The 18,067-nt window shown below is 50.0% G+C and overlaps 2 protein-coding genes across 5 annotated transcripts in view; both read right to left on the reverse strand.

Moving 5' to 3' along the window:
* The window catches only part of SLC12A3 (solute carrier family 12 member 3), a 48,212-nt gene that overhangs the window by 3,248 nt on the left and 26,897 nt on the right, over positions 1–18,067 (reverse strand). For all 4 annotated transcript variants that reach the window (XM_055233131.2, XM_055233129.2, XM_055233130.2 and 1 more), the window contains exons 21-25: positions 17,294–17,395; positions 15,742–15,853; positions 10,441–10,527; positions 7,509–7,644; positions 5,566–5,633 (exon numbers count right to left, since the gene is read on the reverse strand). In XM_055233131.2, the coding sequence (XP_055089106.1) occupies positions 5,566–5,633; positions 7,509–7,644; positions 10,441–10,527; positions 15,742–15,853; positions 17,294–17,395 (505 nt within the window). The remainder of the gene's footprint in view (positions 1–5,565; positions 5,634–7,508; positions 7,645–10,440; positions 10,528–15,741; positions 15,854–17,293; positions 17,396–18,067) is intronic.
* LOC129457619 (small ribosomal subunit protein eS24-like) lies at positions 2,923–3,474 on the reverse strand. Its single transcript, XM_055233018.2, has one exon. It carries the CDS (start codon positions 3,437–3,439, stop codon positions 3,083–3,085), a length of 357 nt encoding a protein of 118 aa, XP_055088993.1. The 5' UTR covers positions 3,440–3,474; the 3' UTR covers positions 2,923–3,082.

Raw genomic sequence — 18,067 nt, forward strand, 5'->3', positions numbered from 1 at the left:
ATTGTTTGAGTCCCGGGAGGTGGGGGTTGCAGTGAGCTGAGGTCTCACTACTGCTCTCTAGCCTGGGTGACAGAGTAAGATCCCGCCCCCAAAACAAAGAAAATTATAGGACCAAAGAGACCCAAAGAGGCCTGAGTCACAGGTTACAAAAAGAGAAAAAACAACAACAACAAAAAAACAGAGGTTGCAGTGAGCTGAGATCCTGCCACTGCACTCCAGCCTGGGTGACAGAGTGAGATGCTGTCTTAAAATCATGGCTTTGCAAATTCATAAGGCCTGATGCCTTGAGTACCATACAGAGGCCCAAGCCATAAAATGCAATGTTGATTATTACTATTTTGATTATTGCTGTTTGGCTTTGAGGAGGGAGTGTTTTTAGAAAAAAAGAGGTCTCTGGACCCAACAGGAATATGTTGCTAGGCTAGTCAAAGCTTGCTGGGCTCTTTATGAGGCTGGTTTATCAGCTGTGCTCAAACCCGGGGCCATTTGATAACCCACTGATTAGTGAAAAGCAATCAACCAAGTACTGCCTCAGACTGGCTCTAGAGAATGCTCCAAGCACACTCTCCCAAATGCTAGACAATGTGATCTAATCATTTCAACGAGGCTTGGGAGATTTTTTTTTTTTTCCCTTCCTCAGAATTTCTGGGCTCCATCCTAGAGCTTGGTCTGGAAGGCACTGAGGAACTTGCATTTTCCACTTTTTTTTTTTTTTTTTTTTTTTTTTGAGACGGAGTCTCGCTCTTATCGCCCAGGTTGGACTGCGGTGCCGCTCACTGCAACCTCCGCCTCCCAGGTTCATGCCATTCTCCTACCTCAGCCTCCCGAGTAGCTGGGACTACAGGCACCCGCCACCACGCCCAGCTAATTTTTTTGTATTTTTAGTAGAGATGGGGTTTCACCGTGTTAGCCAGGATGATCTCGATCTCCTGACCTCGTGATCCGCCTGCCTCGGCCTCCCAAAGTGCTGGAATTACAGGCGTGAGCCACCGTGCCCAGCCTTGCTAACTCTTTATAATTAGGGAAACTGAGGCTAGAGAGACATGGGGTCTTACCCAAGGCCACACAGTGGGCTAATGGTGTAGACAACATGCACACATACCTCTCTGAACAGAGGCAGCACTCGTTAAGCTGTGGTCTGGCACACCCACGCACAACCACCAGGCACCATACCCAAGAAGGAGTCTGGGGAGGCATCCCAGGACAAAGCCATTTCCACTGTCTTGCGCTTGGACCCAGCGCTCGCCCTGGACCAACCTTGCCCTAGGAACATTCTCTGCTAGGTGTTGGCAAGAGGTTTGGAGATAAGCCCAGGCCCTTTCCTTATCACTGTTCTCCAGGGAAACACGGGGCACTTTCTTTGTACAAAAAAATCATGTCCCTAAAGCCCCAGGAAGCATTGTTCTGGGCAGAGCCAGTTTCCTGGGTGTGCAACCAGCACAGTCACATGGGGCCTTCTGCTCAGGAGGGTCCCTTGTTTGTCTAATGCCCTGCTGTCACCGTCTTGACATTCTTCTTCTTTTTTTCTAATGCCTTAAGTCACACAAGAAAATGTTGCAAATGGCAGTTCAACCCAATTGACTACACTATAAATTATATCACTATCTGCAGCTGGGCACCGTGGCTCAAGCCTGTAATCCCAGCACTTTAGGGGAGGCTGAAGTGGGTGGATCACCTGAGGTCAGGAGTTCGAGATCAGCCTGGCCATCACGGTGAAACCCCATCTCTACTAAAAATACAAAAAATTAGCTGGGCGAGATGGTGGTATTCAGGAGGCTGAGGCAGGAGAATCACTTGAACCTAGTGAGCTGAGATCTCACCACTGCACTCCAGCCTGGGCAACAGAGTGAATCTGTCTCAAAAAAAAAAAGTTATATCACTATTTGAGAAATAAATACAATCATTCTTTAAAAAAAGAAAAAATAAAGCACACACTGGCATTAGGGACATCGGGGCATGAGGAATACTGAGTCCCAGGGGCAGACTGACAATGGTCTGCTTCTGGTCTGTTGTTAGACTTCTGTGCTCTTACACTCATCTGCTAAGAAGGGTTTGCACACTGCGTAAGATATTAGGAATCATGAAGAATTCTACATGCTCTACTGTCTACTGGAACATATGAAGTGATTGGGAAGAAGAGAAACTATAAGTCAAAACCATTTGCTACAGTCTGAATATTCATGTCCCCCCAAAATTCACACATTGAAATCCATATCCCCAGGGTGATGGTTTTAGGAGGTGGGGCCTTTGAGAGATGATGAGTTTATGAGAGTGGAGCCCTATGACCTATGAATAGGATTAGTGCTCTTATAAAGAGGCCCCAGAGAGCTCCCTGGCTCCCTCTGCCAAGTGAGGACACAGCAAGAAGACCCGTCCATGAGTCAGGAAAGGAGCCCTGCCTCTGACTCTGAATTTACCATGCTTTGATCTAGGGCTTCCCAGCCTCTAGAACCATGAGAAATAAATTTCTGTTATTGATAAGCCCAGTCTATGGCATTTTGCTATAGCAGCCTGAATGTTCTAAAACATAATTTCTGAAAACTGCTTTCATGAGTGGAAGTAGCGTTTGAGTATTATCCAAGCACATTTCTAGCTCTGTCATCCAGGCTGGAGTACAGTAGCATGATCTTGGCTCATGGCAACCTCTGCCTCCCGGGTTCAAGCAATTCTCCTGTCTCAGCCTCCCAAGTAGCTGGGATTACAGGTATGCACCACCATGCCTGGCTAATTTTTTTTGTATTTTTAGTAGGGATGGGGTTTCACCATGTTGGCCAGGCTGGTCTCAAACTCCTGACCTCAAGTGATCCACCCACCTTGGCCTCCCAAAGTGCTGGGATTATAGGTGTGAGCCACTGTGCCCAGCCCCAAGCACGTTTCTAATTGCCTGAACCACTCTCCTGGTGACAAAATTCTGCTAATTGGTAAAAGCAAAAATTTTACCTCTGTCCTATCAATGAAGAGTAACTGGTGCTGGTGCCTTTTGAATTCTCCTGGGCATCTTTTTTTCTTGTGAGAGTTTTTAGTTTATTAATCTTCTTGTAAAAAATCCACAATGGCCGCAGATAACATCACTACCACCCCTTTACTCCTTTGGCGGTGATCCAATCTCCAGCCCACCTTTTGCCAGCACCAACGTGGCCTTTACAGTCCCCCTAACTTCCTTCATTCTGTTCTTGCGTTCCTTTAATTGCTTTCTTGAGGTCATTTTCTTCTCATACAGGCCATGTCTTGCAAGTCCATGTTTGGGCTCATTTTTCTTTGCATAATCCAAGGAATCATAAATCATGCCAAAGCTATTTGTCTTGCCACCACCAAAATTAGTTCTAAATCCAAATGCAAAGATGATATCCAGTGTGGTCTTGTATATTTTGGCTAGTTGGTCCTGAATTTCTATCTTAGGTACTGTTGCCTTCCCAGCGTGAAGGACATAGATGACCATTTGTTTCCTCTGAAGTAGTCAGTTGGTCATGTCCTTCCTGGTTTGGATACTTACTGATTCATTCAGGATGGCAGTCAATCCTCAGACATCCAGGGAGGAAAAACCCTCATGGACATCTTAAGACAGACTGGAGGTCCAGAAACCTCCAGGTCAGGTCTCCAAACTGGTTGCTTAGCTTCTAGCCTTTGATGAGACCTAGGAGGATGCATATCCTCAAGCTTTATCTGCTTATCTGCTAGAAGCCATTGGCCATTTTCAGTCTGAACCCATTTGCTGTTTTGATCTTCTCAAAGGGGCACTTACACTACATAAAAGAAACATTGCTGGTGCTCTCCTGAAAGAGGGTATTGCAAACACAGCAGTAAGGGATGCATGCAACTTATACAGTACTCAAGCAACAGAAGTAGTGGGAAAATAGTTTGAGTTGCTTTTATCACCCTCAATGGACCACTTGTTCTGAGGTCTCCTCTCATGAATCTAATATCCTTAGATCCTGGCATCTGCAGTCCAGGTCAGATGGTGACAAGTCTGGGAATGGGTTGTATCACCAGAGCTGAAGGATCCCTCCTATCTGAGCACATCTTCCTAGAACAGTGTGTGGTGCTAGGTTTTTGGGGACCTTCTTGCCAAAGAAAGCAAGCTTGATGAGGCACCTGTGGTTGCTCTCCAAGGCAGGATGCATTTTGCAGATTTATGGAAACGTTCAAACAGGTGAACGTTGAAAAATAATACCCTGAAGTTTCATGCCCACGTCATCATCTGTCTACATCAATGATCAACCTATGATCAGTTGTGTTGAACCCCCACCCCCTCCTCGTTTCCATCACCACGATATTTTTTAAAAAACAAATTCCATACATCCTATGTGAGAATTTAAGGGAGATTGCTTTGAAAGGGAAGACCACAGACCTTCTTAATATTTTCTGAGCGAGGTGCTCCACATTTTCGTTTTGTCCTGGGCCTTGCAAATTGGGTAGTTGGTCCTGGCTTCAGGATATGAACAAGCAGGTTCCACGGATGTTTCAGCTGTCCTGCAGAACCTGGCATCTGCAGTCCAGGTCAGATGGTGACAGGTCTGGGAGTGGGTTGCATCACCAGAGCTGAAAGATCCCTTCTGTCTGATTCCCAGGTGGTTGGCCCCCAGGAAATGTAGAAGAGGCCAGTTACTTGCCTTGGCAAAGACCCCTTGTCCCCTGAGCTGAGGGCTTGGCTAATCATGTTCTTCTTCTTCTTCCTTTTTTTTTTTTTTTTTTGAGACAGAGTTTCGTTCTTGTTGCCTAGGCTGGAGTGAAATGGTGCAACCTCGGCTCACTACAACCTCTGCCTCCCAGGTTCAAGCAATCCTCTTGCCTTAGCCTCCCGAGTAGCTGGAATTACAGGTATGCACCACCATGCCCAGCTAAGTTTGTATTTTTAGTAGAGATGGGGTTTCTCCATGTTGGTCAGGCTGGTCTCGACCTCCCGACCTCAGGGGATCTGCCCACCTCAGCCTCCCAAAGTGCTGGGATTATAGGCGTGAGCCACCTTGCCTGGCCAATCATGTTCTTACAGGCCTCAGAGACAGCAGAGCCACCCTGAGACCTTTGCTGCTAGCCGTCACCTTCCATCCCACATTCTGCTTGCTCAGCCCTGGCTAACACACCCCGGGGTGGCTCAGAACTGGATGTGGGTCCAGTAGGAACAGCCAGGGCTAGGGCAGGCCTCTGTTTCTGTTGCTCAGGCTTGGAACCAACATCAGTTGGGAATGGCTGATAGCCAAGGAGGGCCAAGAGATTCCTGAACAACCAGGAGTCGATGTCCTTCTGGAAAGAGCCGGGTTCCCTCTTTGCCAAGTGGAATTTGGTAGGAAAAGGCAGCCAACAGGAAAAAGCAATGGCAAGGGGAGGTCACTGATGCCTGGGACACGTGAGGCCCTCGACCCCTGCCAGATGGAGCTCAGGTGTGGGGCGGGCTCAGGCCCAGCCACATGCTAAGAATCACCAGGGCTATGTTTATGGGAACTTTGGCCCTTCTGCTTCCCAGGGGAAAGCTTGGGTCCTCCATGGTGCCCCTGCTGAGCCCCTTCCCAGACCTGAGACACCTGACTCTGGGCAGACTGGTCCTCCCACCAGCCAGGCACTACTTACATGACGATGAGAGCAGCGTCTCGGGAGTAATCCAGCAGAATCTCATTCAGCCTCACCTGCCGAAGGGACTGGGTGGAAGAAAGCCAAGTGGTCACTTCCCATATCGTCGAGGTCACTCAATCCTTCACCACGTCCATGGCCTCATTAACATTTTCAACTGGATTCATGATTTACTTGTAGACTCTGCTGCCTCATAAATTCTTATAGAGTCTTCTGCCTCCAAGAAGAAGGGGACCCTCAGAGTAATGGAGCACGAAGCTCACCTCCTCCAAGAAGCATTCTGTGGCTTTCCCTTGCCTGACTTTATGACCATAACCAGCAGGATAGAGGGAAGAAAGAACACCTTACTAGGTTCAGATCTCAGCTCTTACATTTCGTAGCAGAGAGAACTTGAGGAAGTCAGGTTGCCTCCCTGACCTTCACCGTCTTCATCTGTAAAATGGGTATGACGATACCTTCTCCAGGGGAATTTGGAGAGGATCAAATGAGACAACCTATGCAAAAGCACCCAGCAGAGGGCCTGGTACACAAAAAATACTCTAGAAAAGACAGGTCACCCCACTTCTTCTGTAACAGAGTATTGGAAGGTCTTCTTCAGACACGAGGTTTTATTCAGCAGTTTCCAAAGAGCCAGATGGCTGCATGGGCCCTTTGGGGCAGGGTCTCGGGGCTGACAGATTAGGGAAGTCCCCAAAACTTGCATAGGACTGGGTTGGGGGTGGGAGACTCCTTCCAACCCAAGGCCTATCTCAAATTATTCAGAAATGATTGACACTCAGGAGGTGATCGTGGACGGATGCCCTATCCTGGAGACGAGGAGACCGAGGGGAAGGGAGTTAACCTGGGTAAGGGATTCTGGACCTTGCACTGTAGTTATTTGGGGCATACAAGTCCTTGTTGTGGGAAGTGTCCTGCACATCGTAGGATGTTTGGCAGCATCGCAGGTCTCTCCTCACTGCCTGACAGTAGCAGCCCCATCCCCGAGTTGCGACAAGCAAAAATGTCTCCAGAGGTTGCCAAATGTCCCCCAGGGGGTAAAATAACTCATGGTGGAGAATGACTGACACTGGGGGTAGAAGTAGGACCCAGCCCCTGCCCCCATCACTCACACTCCTAGAGCCTGCCCCACCTTGACACGGTCACAGCACGGCTACAGGCACACACCCTTTCTTAGCCCTTAGAGTCCTGAAGGTGCTGTCCAGGAAGGGGCACCATGGCTCTGAGCTGTGGCAGGGTTAGGGTCTAGAGGCTAAGCAGGGAAAGTCAGGCAGCTGTGTTGGCCCACAGGACAATTTTTTTTTTTTTTTTTTTTTTGAGACGGAGTCTCATTCTGTCACCCAGGCTGGAGTGCAATGGCGCAATCTCGGCTCACTGCAACCTCCCCCTCCCAGGTTCAAGCGATTCTCCTGCCTCAGCCTCCCGAGTAGCTAGGATTACAGGTGCCTGCCACCATGCCCAGCTAATTTTTTTTGTATTTTTAGTAGAGATGGGGTCTCACCATGTTGGTCAGGCTGGTCTTGAACTCCTGACCTCAAGTGATCCACCTGCCCCGGCCTCCCAAAGTGCCAGGATTACAGGGTAAGCCACCGCGCACTGCCTAACAGGACTAATTATATCTTAGGTCACCATGAGTCTCAGGAATCTCTTCCATCCAGCATAGAGGAAGTGTGGAGGCGAAGGAGGAGGACTCCTAGCAGTCAAGCCCACTGCCAGAGCTCACTCAAGATGGGCAGGAGGACCAGGCTCCCAGGTCAAGGATAGCACTGAGTTCCACAGCCAGGTTACCCATCAGCCTGAGCAACTGTGGCTTGAGAGTACCTCAGGGGCCAGAGCAGAAGGCAGGGTGGAGGATCGAGGGGAGAGCTGGGGGAGCTCAAGACATGCAGGACACCCGTCCCTGACCCAGCGATGTGTCGTGTTTCCCACCCCACCCCTCTCCACACCTTGACTCTGTTCTTCGTAATCTCCTCATCTGAGATCTTCCAGGGGCAGTCCCGCCGCATCTCGTTGACAGTGGCCTCATCCTTGAAGCCATCATTCAGACGGAAGGGTGCAATCATGTCCTCAAACCTCTTGGTGCTGGGGATGAGAGAGTGGGTTGAGACCGGCTGAGATGATAGCCCCATCTTTAGGGGTGCCAGGTCCCTGCGGGGAGCTGGTGGTGGTGCCACAGCTCCCATTTTCAGGCTGAAACCCATCGGACACTGCCATTTACGAAGTGGCTTCCATGTTGAATTCAGCTCTGATGGCTGGGTCTGGCATCCAACTGAACTTTCACAAGTTGCCTACAACCACTGACCTATGACCCACCGGACCATCCAGCAGGTATTTACAGAGCATGATTCTGTACCAGGCTCTGTGCTACACAACAGTGACCAAATCAGATTGTGTCCCCAGTCCTCACGGAGCCCACGGTTATAAGCAAGTAGCAAATAAATATGAAGTGGAAGCTTTATGAAGGGACAACCAAGTACTGGGACAAAGAATAATGGGTGAGGAAGGCCCTTCTGGGACCTGAAGGAAGTCTGTCCTTGCAAAACCAGCTATGCATGGGACAGGGGATGCAGAAGCAAACAGAACTGAACATGCAGAGGCCCTGAGGCAGAGTGTGTTTGGCTCATATGAGGAGTAGTGAAGGATCCTGTGTGCTGGGGCAAGGTGAGTGCAGGGAAGGGTGGGAGGAGGTGAGGACAGGCAGGCAGAGAGGACCCAGTCGGGCGGGGCTTCCCTATCTGCCCCAAGTGAGACCAGAAGCTGCTGGCGGGTCTTTTGTGCAATGTGATTCACATCATTAAAGACAGAGATTTAGGGCGGGGGCCGGGAACGGTGGCTCACGCCTGTAATCCCAGCACTTTGGGAGGCCGAGATGGGCAGATCACCTGAGGTCAGGAGTTCGAGACCAGCCTGGCCAACATGACGAAACCCTGTCTCTACTAAAAGTACAAAAATTAGCTGGGTATGGTGGCACACACCTGTAATCCCAGCTACTCAGGAGGCTGAGGCAGGAGAATCACTTGAACCCAATATGCGGAGGTTGCAGTGAGCTGAGATGGTACCACTGTACTCCAACCTACCTGGGTGATGGAGTAAGACTGCCTCAAAAAAAAAAAAAAAAAAAAGAGAGACAGAGCGAGATGTAGGGCTGATTGGCATTCAGATGATGCTATCTGCTATCTGATGCCACAAGGATGGATGAGCTCACCTGGGACAGCGTAAAGGGAGAGAAGGGAAGAGGGTCAGGGCCAAACTCCAAGGATGCCAGCAAGGGCGAGTGAGGTTAAGGAGGAAGAACCAGCAGAGTAACTGGAGGAAGGGCCCCTGATGCAGGAGGAAACCAGCGGAGGGGGTGCCTTGGAAGCCAAAAGAAGGAATGGTCTCAAGAAGGATCACTGTCAAGTGTAGCTGAAAGGTGGGGAGAGAGGACTCTGTGGGTGTGGCAACATGGAGGTCACTGATGATGCTGGCAAGAGTGGTCTCAGACAGCGGGAGCAGTGGGTTGGGAGCAGGAAGATTAGGGGAGGGGAGGAGGGGTCAACAAAGAGTGTAAACATCTTGGAGTCTGGCTCTGCCAAGGAGGAGAGAAATGGTCCAGGAGCTGGAGGCAGATGAAAGGTCAATGGAGGGGATTTTTAAAATAAGATGCTAGGCTGGGTGCAGTGGCTCACGCCTGTAATCTCAGCACTTTGGGAGGCCAAGGCGGGTGGGTCACCTGAGGTCAGGAGTTTGAGACCGGCCTGGCCAACGTGGTGAAACCCCATCTCTACTAAAAATACCAAATTTAGCCGGACACGGTGGTGTGCTCCTGTAATCCCAGCTACTCGGGAGGCTGAGGCAGGAGAATTGCTTGAACCTGGGAAGCAGAGGTTGCAGTGAGCTGGGATTGCACTACTGCACTCCAGCCTGGGTGACAGAGCAAGACTCTATATCATAAATAAATAAATAAATAAATAAATAAATAAATAAATAAATAAATATCAGATGCTAGATGGGGTCTGTATGTTGCTCCTGCTGTCTCTTCCGCCTGGAAGATCTTCCCGATCTCCTTTTGATCATCAAGGCCAGCCTTTCGCAAGGCTTTGCTTTTCCACCAACAGAGACAACCCTACTCTCCTTGGCACCCTGATCTGTCTCTGCAGCATTGCAACTGCCCTTGGCTTCCACCAGCCTGTAGCCATGCTTGGAGGATGGGGCTGCAGATTCCTCATCTCTGCCTCTGCAGCACCAAGCACAGCTCCTAACAAATGGTCAGAGCCAATGTATCCGTCACTGTTACATAGCTCCTTTTTGCTTGTCTTGATTTCCTTCCCTGTCCAGGTGGGGGACATCCTTATGGCTGGGAGACGTAAGAGAAAAGTTAGGGCTAGGAGGTCAGGAGGAAACATACTTTAGTGAGGAGAGAGTCCTGGAAAACCTCATGCACACTGATTGACAAAATACAAATCCTGTTTGTAAATGTCTAATTTGAAGAAGATGAAGTTATACCATTTGGAAAGCAAACAGTCCCTGCTGAACCTACCGTTGGTCATTGCTACAAATTCACACAGGGGTTTGCTTAAAATCTGTGCTCTTGCCGTTGCGTGGAAGGAGGAAGGAAGTTGTTGCCCAGGTCACTCACCTTTTCCCCCCTCCCAGCACCAATGTGTTAACACAATGTCAGGTGCTGCAGCCGCCTTGCCCTGTGGTCCCCTCAGCCCCAGGGAGGGGACACGCCCCGGCCACAGCCACTGCAGAAGTTGTGCCCTCTGACACATCTAGGAAGGGCTTGGAGGAGAGCCCCTTGCTCCTAGTTTGCCAAGGAAAAAGGGGACAGCTGGCAGAGGGGTCTCCAGGCACACAGTTGGCCCTTCTGCCTGAAAACCCCAAAACGGAACTTACTGCTCAGCCCGAGGGTTCTGGTTGATGTCAGGGAGGATGTGGACTTCATGGAATCCCAGTCGGAACTTGCTCAGCAGAGAAATGATCCTGGAGGACACATGGAGAGGTTTATTGTTATTACTTTTTCTTGAGACAGAGTCTTGCTCTGTCTCCCAGGCTGGAGTGCAGTGGTGCAATCTCAATTCACTGCAACCTCTGCCTCCCAGGTTCAAGCGATTCTCATGCCCCAGCCTCCCAAGTAGTTGGGATTACAGATGTGTGCCACCACGCTTGGCTAATTTTTGTATTTTCGGTAGAGACAGGGTTTCGCCATGTTGGCCTTGGGTGATCCTCCTGCCTCGGCCTCCCAAAGTGCTGGCATTATAGGCGGGAGCCACCATGCCCAGCCTGAGAGTTTTTAAAATGTACTCATTCATTCAACTAATTTTTAGTGAGCACCTACTGACTACATAGCAGTCAGAAAAACAGATCAAAGCTGCCCTTGTAGAACATAGGGGTAGGGGCAGACAGGAAACGAATACCCATAAAATGGGTTAGATGATGACAAGTGAAACAGAAAAGTAATTGAGCAGACTTTCCCAAGTATCTGGTGGCCATCTGTGTACTAGCACACCCCAAATTTTCACAAGTCTACGCGTCTGCTTAGGATCTTGTTACCATGCTGATTCTGATTCGGCTGGTCTGGGGTGAGGCCTGGGATTCTGCATTTCTAACACACTCCCAGGGGATGCAATGCTGCTGGTCCACAGACAACACTTTGAGTAACAAAGGTCTAAGGAATAGGAAAGTTGAATAAAGGAAATTCTAGAGTGGCTGAGGAAGCAAAGATAACACACAAGAAACTAGGTACAGAACCAGGAGTAGCAAGACAGACAGCGCTGACTTTGTGTCTAACAGGGAAGGAGAAGCCCACTGTGGTTTGTAGCAGTCAGGGAAGACTTCACAGAGGTGGCAGTCTGGCTGGATGGTGAATGAGGGGTAAGACTGTTACAGGCCAAAGCGGGTGGGGCAGGGGAGGGTCTACACTGAAATTACCCAAGGAGCATTCAAAACAATATACCTGCTGGGTACGGTGGCTCACGCCTGTAATCCCAGCACTTTGGGTGCTGAGATTACACCTGAGAATACGCCTGCTGAGGCGGGTGGATCACCTGAGGTCAGGAGTTCGAGACCAGCCTGGCCAACATGACGAAATCCCATTTCTACTAAAAATACAAAAATTAGCCAGGCATGGTGGCACACGCCTATAATTCCAGCTACTCAGGAGGCTGAGGTAGGAGAATTGCTTGAACTCAGGAGGCGGAGCTTGCAGCGAGCTGAGATCGCGCCATTGCACTCCAGCCTGAGGGACAGAGTGAGACTCCGTCTCAAAACAAACAAACTAAAAACAATACACCTGGCCGGGCGCGGTGGCTCACACTTGTAATCCCAGCACTGTCAGGAGATCAAGACCATCCTGGCTAACATGGTGAAACCCTGTCTCTACTAAAGTACAAAATATTAGCCGGGCGTGGTGACGGGCACCTGTAGTCCCAGCTACTCGGGAGGCTGAGGCAGGAGAATGGCGTGAATCCAGGAGGCAGAGCTTACAGTGAGCCAACTGCACTCCAGCCTGGGTGACAGAGCAAGACTCCATCTCAAAAAAAAAAAAAAAAAAAAAAACAAAACCAAAACAAACCAACAACATACACCTGCCTGGGCCCTCCCCCACCCCCTTGCCCACCATTGAGTCAGAACCCCTGGGAAGGACATGGTTTTGGTAATGCCCCAGGTGATTCCGATATGCCAGCCTGGTTAGGGACCACTGGACTGGTTGGTGGGGAACAGTCAAAAGGAGGGAAGGCATCGGGGTGCAGGGGGTGGAACAGGGCAGTAAGGAGCTGGCTGGGATGCATGGAGTGTGCTGGGAGGGAGGAAGAAATGGGAGACAAGCCTGGAGGACCAGGCTGGGACCCAGCAGGCAAGCCGCTGCTGGCCGCTGACCTTGGGGAGTGAAATTTTGAAAGCAGAGCCGTGGGCAGATTTGTCTTGGTGTGCAGTAGCAGTGGAGGCTGGCAGGCCTGGGCAGTGCCTAGGCAAGGGCAGCATAGACCTGCCCCAGGATTATGTAGAGAGCAGAGGATGTGGCCCACTAAGGGACAGAGGGAGGCAGAAGAAGGGTTACATAACCTTCCCACCAAGGACATGCTGTCAGCCCAGGCTGTCATAGCCTTGAGCTATACCAAACCTACGGAACCCAGCTTCTATTCAGAGCCAGGACAGGAAGCAGAGACTGCAGAGCAATCTCATATCTTATTTACTTTTTGGAGATCACAGAGAAGGCAGATGCTGCTTTTCCCAAGCAACACTTTCCTTAGCATTGCTGAAAAGGGGCTTTCCCAGGAGAAAGTTCCTAGTTGGGGGTGAGGACAAAGAGATAGGATTGCCGGGTTTCCCTTAACTCACACTGCGGGTGATAGAGAATGGAGCATGGGAGGCCATCCTGGCATAGGACCGGGTGGTGTAGGCCGGGGGATCCCCTCCTACTCTGACCCTGGGGCATCACAGCCAGGATAGTTGCAGAGGGCACTAGAGACCGGGCAGGGGCTCTTCTCTTTGGCTAATTAATTGGATGACTTTGGGCAAACTGCCCCATCTGTCCGTACCCTCCAGCCAACCTCCAGCCAACCTCCAGCCTACCACCTCCCACCTCACCTGAACTTGCTCAAAGCAGCAGCTGCCCAATTCCACCTGCCGATATCTGTCAACTCCACACTTGTGTGCCATCTGCCTTACTATTTACTTCCTTTTCTGTTTAAATCAACTCATATTCTGAATTAGATACTTTTTTTTTTTTTTTGAGATGGAGTCTTGCTCTGTCACCCAGGCTGGAGTACAGTGGCACAATCTCAGCTCACTGCAACCTTCGCCTCCCAGGTTTAAGTAATCCTCCTGTCTCAGCCTCCTGAGTAGTTGGGACTGCAGGCACATGCCACCATGCCAAGCTAATTTTTGTATTTTTAGTAGAGGTGGGGCTTCACCATATTGGTCAGGCTGGTTTGGAACTCCTGAACTCAGGTGATTCGCCCGCCTTGGCCTCCCAAAGTGCTGAGATTGCAGGCATAAGCTACCACACCTGGCCCAAACTTAGATACATTTCAAAAGGAAATTTTATATTATGATTTTATTTATTTGTTTAAATTTTATTTTATTTTTATTATTATTAAAAAATAGAGACAGTGTCTGCTCTATCACCCAGGCTGGAGTGCAGTGGTGCAATCATAGCTCGCTGCAGCCTTGATGTGGGCTCAGTAATCCTCCTGCCTCAGCCTCAAGTAGCTAGGACTACAGGCACATGCCACCATTCACAGTTAATTTTTTTAAGTTTTTTAGTAGAGATGGGCTCTCACTATGTTGTCCAGCCTGGTCTCAAACTCTTGGCCTCAAGCAATCCCCTACCTTGGCCTGCTGCCAGAGTGCCAGGATTTACAGGCAGAGCCACTGTGCCCAGCTGACATCACAATTTTAAACAGAAAACCAGCACCTCTTGCCAGGAAGAGGTGTCCAATAAAACCCATGTTGATAAGAGTCAGTAAGTTCTGTCCAGGTGCCATTGCCTGCCAAGCCCATGCATCCAGCCTACTTCTCTTGCTCAGGGAGATAAGCACAGGTTACCAAAAGGAAGGACAGGCCAAGGCTAAACCAGGACCTTCTGCAGAATCAGCCCCAGAATTGGAGGAGAATTAAAAGGCACTTCTCACCAAAAGACTCAGTGGTATTTGCTACCTCAATCCCTGGCCACTAAAGTCACCTCTTGTCTCAGCCTGCATCCCATGCATTGGGGACACTGCCTTAAAGCAGGGGCCCCTGAACCCCGGGGCTGCCAACAGGTACCAGCCATGGCCTGTTAGGAACCGGGTGCATGGCAGTGAACGCAACTTCATCTGTATTTACAGCCGCTCCTCATCACTTGCATTACCATCTGAGCTCTGCCTCCTGTCAGATCAGCAGTGGCATTAGACTCTTAGAGGGCCATGAACCCTCTTGCAGGATCTTAGAGGGCCATGAACCCTCCTGATGATCTGTCACTGTCTCCCATCACTCCCAGATGGAACCATCTAGTTGCAGGAAAACAAGTTCAGGGCTCCCGCTGATTCTACATTATGGTGAGTTGTATAATTTTTTAATTATATATTACCATGTAATCACAATAGAAATAAAGTGCACAATAAATGTAATGAGCTTGAATCATCCCAAAACCGCTACTCTCTCCCCAGCCTGTAGAAAAATTGTCTTCCACGAAACCTGTCCCTGGTGCCAAAAAGGTTGGGGACTGCTGCCCTAAAGGATTCTAGCCCCCACTTCATTTCTCAGGAGGAGGTATGTTCTCCATCCTTCATTTCCTTTTTTCAAAAAATTATATATATTTACATTTTTTAATATATATAAAATATTTGTATAAAAATTTAAAATATTGGCTGGGGGCAGTGGCTCACACCTGTAATCCCAGCACTTTGGGAGGCTGAGGTGGGTGGATCACTTGAGGTCAGGAGTTCGAGACCAGCCTAGCCAACATGGCAAAACCCTGTCTCTACTAAAAATACAAAAAAATTATCTGGGCATGGTAGTGCACGCCTCTAATCCCGGTTACTAGGGAGCCTGAGGCAGGAGAATTGCTTGAACCCAGGGGGCGGAGGTTGCAATGAGCCGAGATTGCGTCACTGCACTCCAGCCTGGGTGACAGAGCGAGAATCCATCTCAAAAAAAAAAAAAAAATTAAAACATATAAAAATTTAAAATATAGAGACAGGATTTTGCCACGTCACCCAGGTTGGTCTTGAACTCCTGAACTCCTGGATCCAACTTCCTTGGCCCAGCCCATCCTTCATTTCATACAGGTTCCTCCTGGAGGAGGTTTGTTTTTTGTTTTTCTATCTTTTTTTTCTTTCAATTTTTCTTGTCTTTTTTTTAACTTTAAATTTAAAAAATGGATTCCTTTTCTTTCTTATTTTTATATTTCTTGTTATCCAAACCCAGAGATTTGTGACTTTACAACCTAACTCCCCTCCCTGTCGTGGCAAAGCCTAGGGCATCTGCATTTCTTGAGGGGGCAGGAAACCAGAACAACTTCTGGAATGGAGAGAAACCTGCTCCTGCTCCTGCTCCTTCCATGGCCTGGAGAAAGCTGGCCCTGGGCTTTGGGACAATCTCAGGGCCCACCTGGGGGCGGTGGTAGAGGATCCGGGGTGGGGGACAGCCTTGGGTGGAGCTAAGATGGCACTGGTCCCTGCAGTCGCCCCCGGGCCAGCCCTCCGCACTTACGCCTTTCTCTCCTGGTCCATCCTGTTAATCTGGCCTCCTACAAACACACGGATCTTGCATTTGCTCCACCTCTTCTTGCGGCCAAGGAGATAGGGAATGAGGAGGGTGAGGCCTGGCAAGGAGAGTCCCCATGAGTCACAACAAGAATACACTCAGGACAGAGCACTATGCAGGTTCCTGCCCCGCTCTGCCATCAGCAAACCCCTTCCTCTCCTCGCTGGAGCCCAGCTGACCCATCTGTATAATGAACATGCCTGACTAAACCCAAGTTGCACACGGTGCTCTGTGGGGTAGGGTTTATTTGTGCTTGTGCAGCATATTTAAATAAACATGGCCGGGCGCCATGGCTCATGCCTATAATCCCAGCACTATGGGAGGCTGAGGCGGGGGGATCATCTGAGGTCAGGAGTTCAAGACCAACCTGGCCAGCATGGTAAAACCCTATCTCTACTAATAACACAAAAAATTAGCTGGGCCTGATGGTGCACGCATGTAATCCCAGCTACTCAGGAGGCTGAGGCAGGAGAATCGCTTGAACCCAGGAGGCAGAGGTTGCAGTGAGCCGAGATCACGCCATTGCACTCCAGCCTGGGCGGCAGAGTGAGACTCCAACTCAATAAATAAATAAATAAATAAATATAAAAATACAAATACAAAAATTAGCGGGGCGTGGTGGCAGCCGCCTGTAGTCCCAGCTACTCAGGAGGCTGAGGCAGGAGAATCGCTTGAACCCGGGAGACGGAGGTTGCAGTGAGCCGACATCATGCCACTGCACTTCAGCCTGGGCGACAAAGCAAGACTCTGTCTCCAAAACAATAATAAAAAACAAAAGTTGTCATTTAATAATTGAGGAGTTTCACATAAAAACCGAGGTCATTGGCAGTTCTTGACGAGTGAATATTTGACCAGCATGTGGGAGCCCTCATCCCTCTCTGTTGTCTCTCCACACAAGACCAAGGGCCAGCTGTCACATATCACCTTGTAATCCTCTGTGCCTCAGTTTCCTTATTTATACAGCAGAGTTAATCATGACAGCTCCTACCTGGGGACTGCGTTAAGTAGGGAATTCCCTGCCAGGCAGGTAGTAAGTGCTCAGACTATTTTGGCAGTTATTAACAGGACTCGTTCCATTGGAGCAAAGACATTTTCTTTCTGTCTGTGACTCTATCAAAGGTAGGAGCAATAAAGCTGAAAGTCACTTTTTTTTTTTTTAAATGGGAGAGGGTATATTTCATTGTTAAGTGAAAAATATTCCTCCAGCTTTCCTGGGCACCACCCATCTCCCCATTTATATCACCTGCTTGTGCCCCTAATGGCCATCCAGTCAGAAGGTTCCATCTCATGGCGACTTCAGCTCTTCTCTCAAAGCTTCCCATTTTATAACCAAAAAACTAGAGGCCAGACAGAGGGGTCCCTCCAGGCTCCCCTGAGCTCACTGGTGGGCCCAGGAGCCCCTGTCCCCTTTGAGAGCAGGCCAGGAAGGAGAAGGAAGGAAGACCACCACCACCCCGCCCCCGCCGGGCAGGAGGGCTGATCCAAGGGGGGCACTGACCTCCATCGTCAAAGAGCCAGTAGATGTCTATGGTCTTCTTGCCCTGCTCTGACTGGAAGATGGTGGTGGCCTGCTCTTCCTGCACCAGGGCCTTGGGGTCCACTGCAGGAGGTGGGGGCGGGTCAGAGCAGAGCCAGCTGCCGCGCATCCGGGCAGGCCTGGCCCAGGGCCCCACCAGTGCCCCTTCTGATGTTGAACATGGGTTCTCTGGCAGGTGGAACAGGAACCGAGGCCCAGGATGCTGAGTGCTGTGATGTGCCCCTGCCCTGCTCTCAGCGTCTCTCTCCCAGGATTCTGGTGAGTACTGGGGGTGGGGGCAGTCCCAGAGCCCTCTGGGTAGGTAGGGAAGTGCACTCTTCATTCCCTTAAACACCCCCCTGCACCCTTCACAAATGCCCGCAGCAGCCCTCCCGCCTGCACTGCAGGCCCCCTGTCTCCTGGAGTGATGGTGGGAGAGGACGAAGGAAAATCCCACCCCACCCTGCATGGCTAGAGGGGCCTTGGCAGGGGTGGGACAAGGGACCCAGAGCCTGCTAGGTGGGTCCCCATGATGCCCTGACCCCGAATTCTCCACCTCCTGGCAATATTTTTTCTTTTTTTTGAGACAAGGTCTCACTCTGTCACCCAGGCTGGCATGTAGTGGTGCGGTCACAGCTCACTGCAGCCTGGAACTCCTGCCTCAGCCCCCCACAGTGCTGGGATTACAGGCGCGAGCCACTGCGCCTGGCTGCTGGCAATCTTTGACATGGCCAAGCCCCTCCAGTTCCCAACTCC

This window comes from Symphalangus syndactylus, chromosome 11 (genome assembly GCF_028878055.3).
Source record: "Symphalangus syndactylus isolate Jambi chromosome 11, NHGRI_mSymSyn1-v2.1_pri, whole genome shotgun sequence".
NCBI classification, from domain to species: Eukaryota; Metazoa; Chordata; class Mammalia; order Primates; family Hylobatidae; genus Symphalangus; species Symphalangus syndactylus.

Coding starts and splice junctions, on each gene's coding strand:
- LOC129457619 (XM_055233018.2), bottom strand. CDS start 3,439: ATGGTCATCTATGTCCTTCACGCTGGGAAGGCAACAGTACCTAAGATA.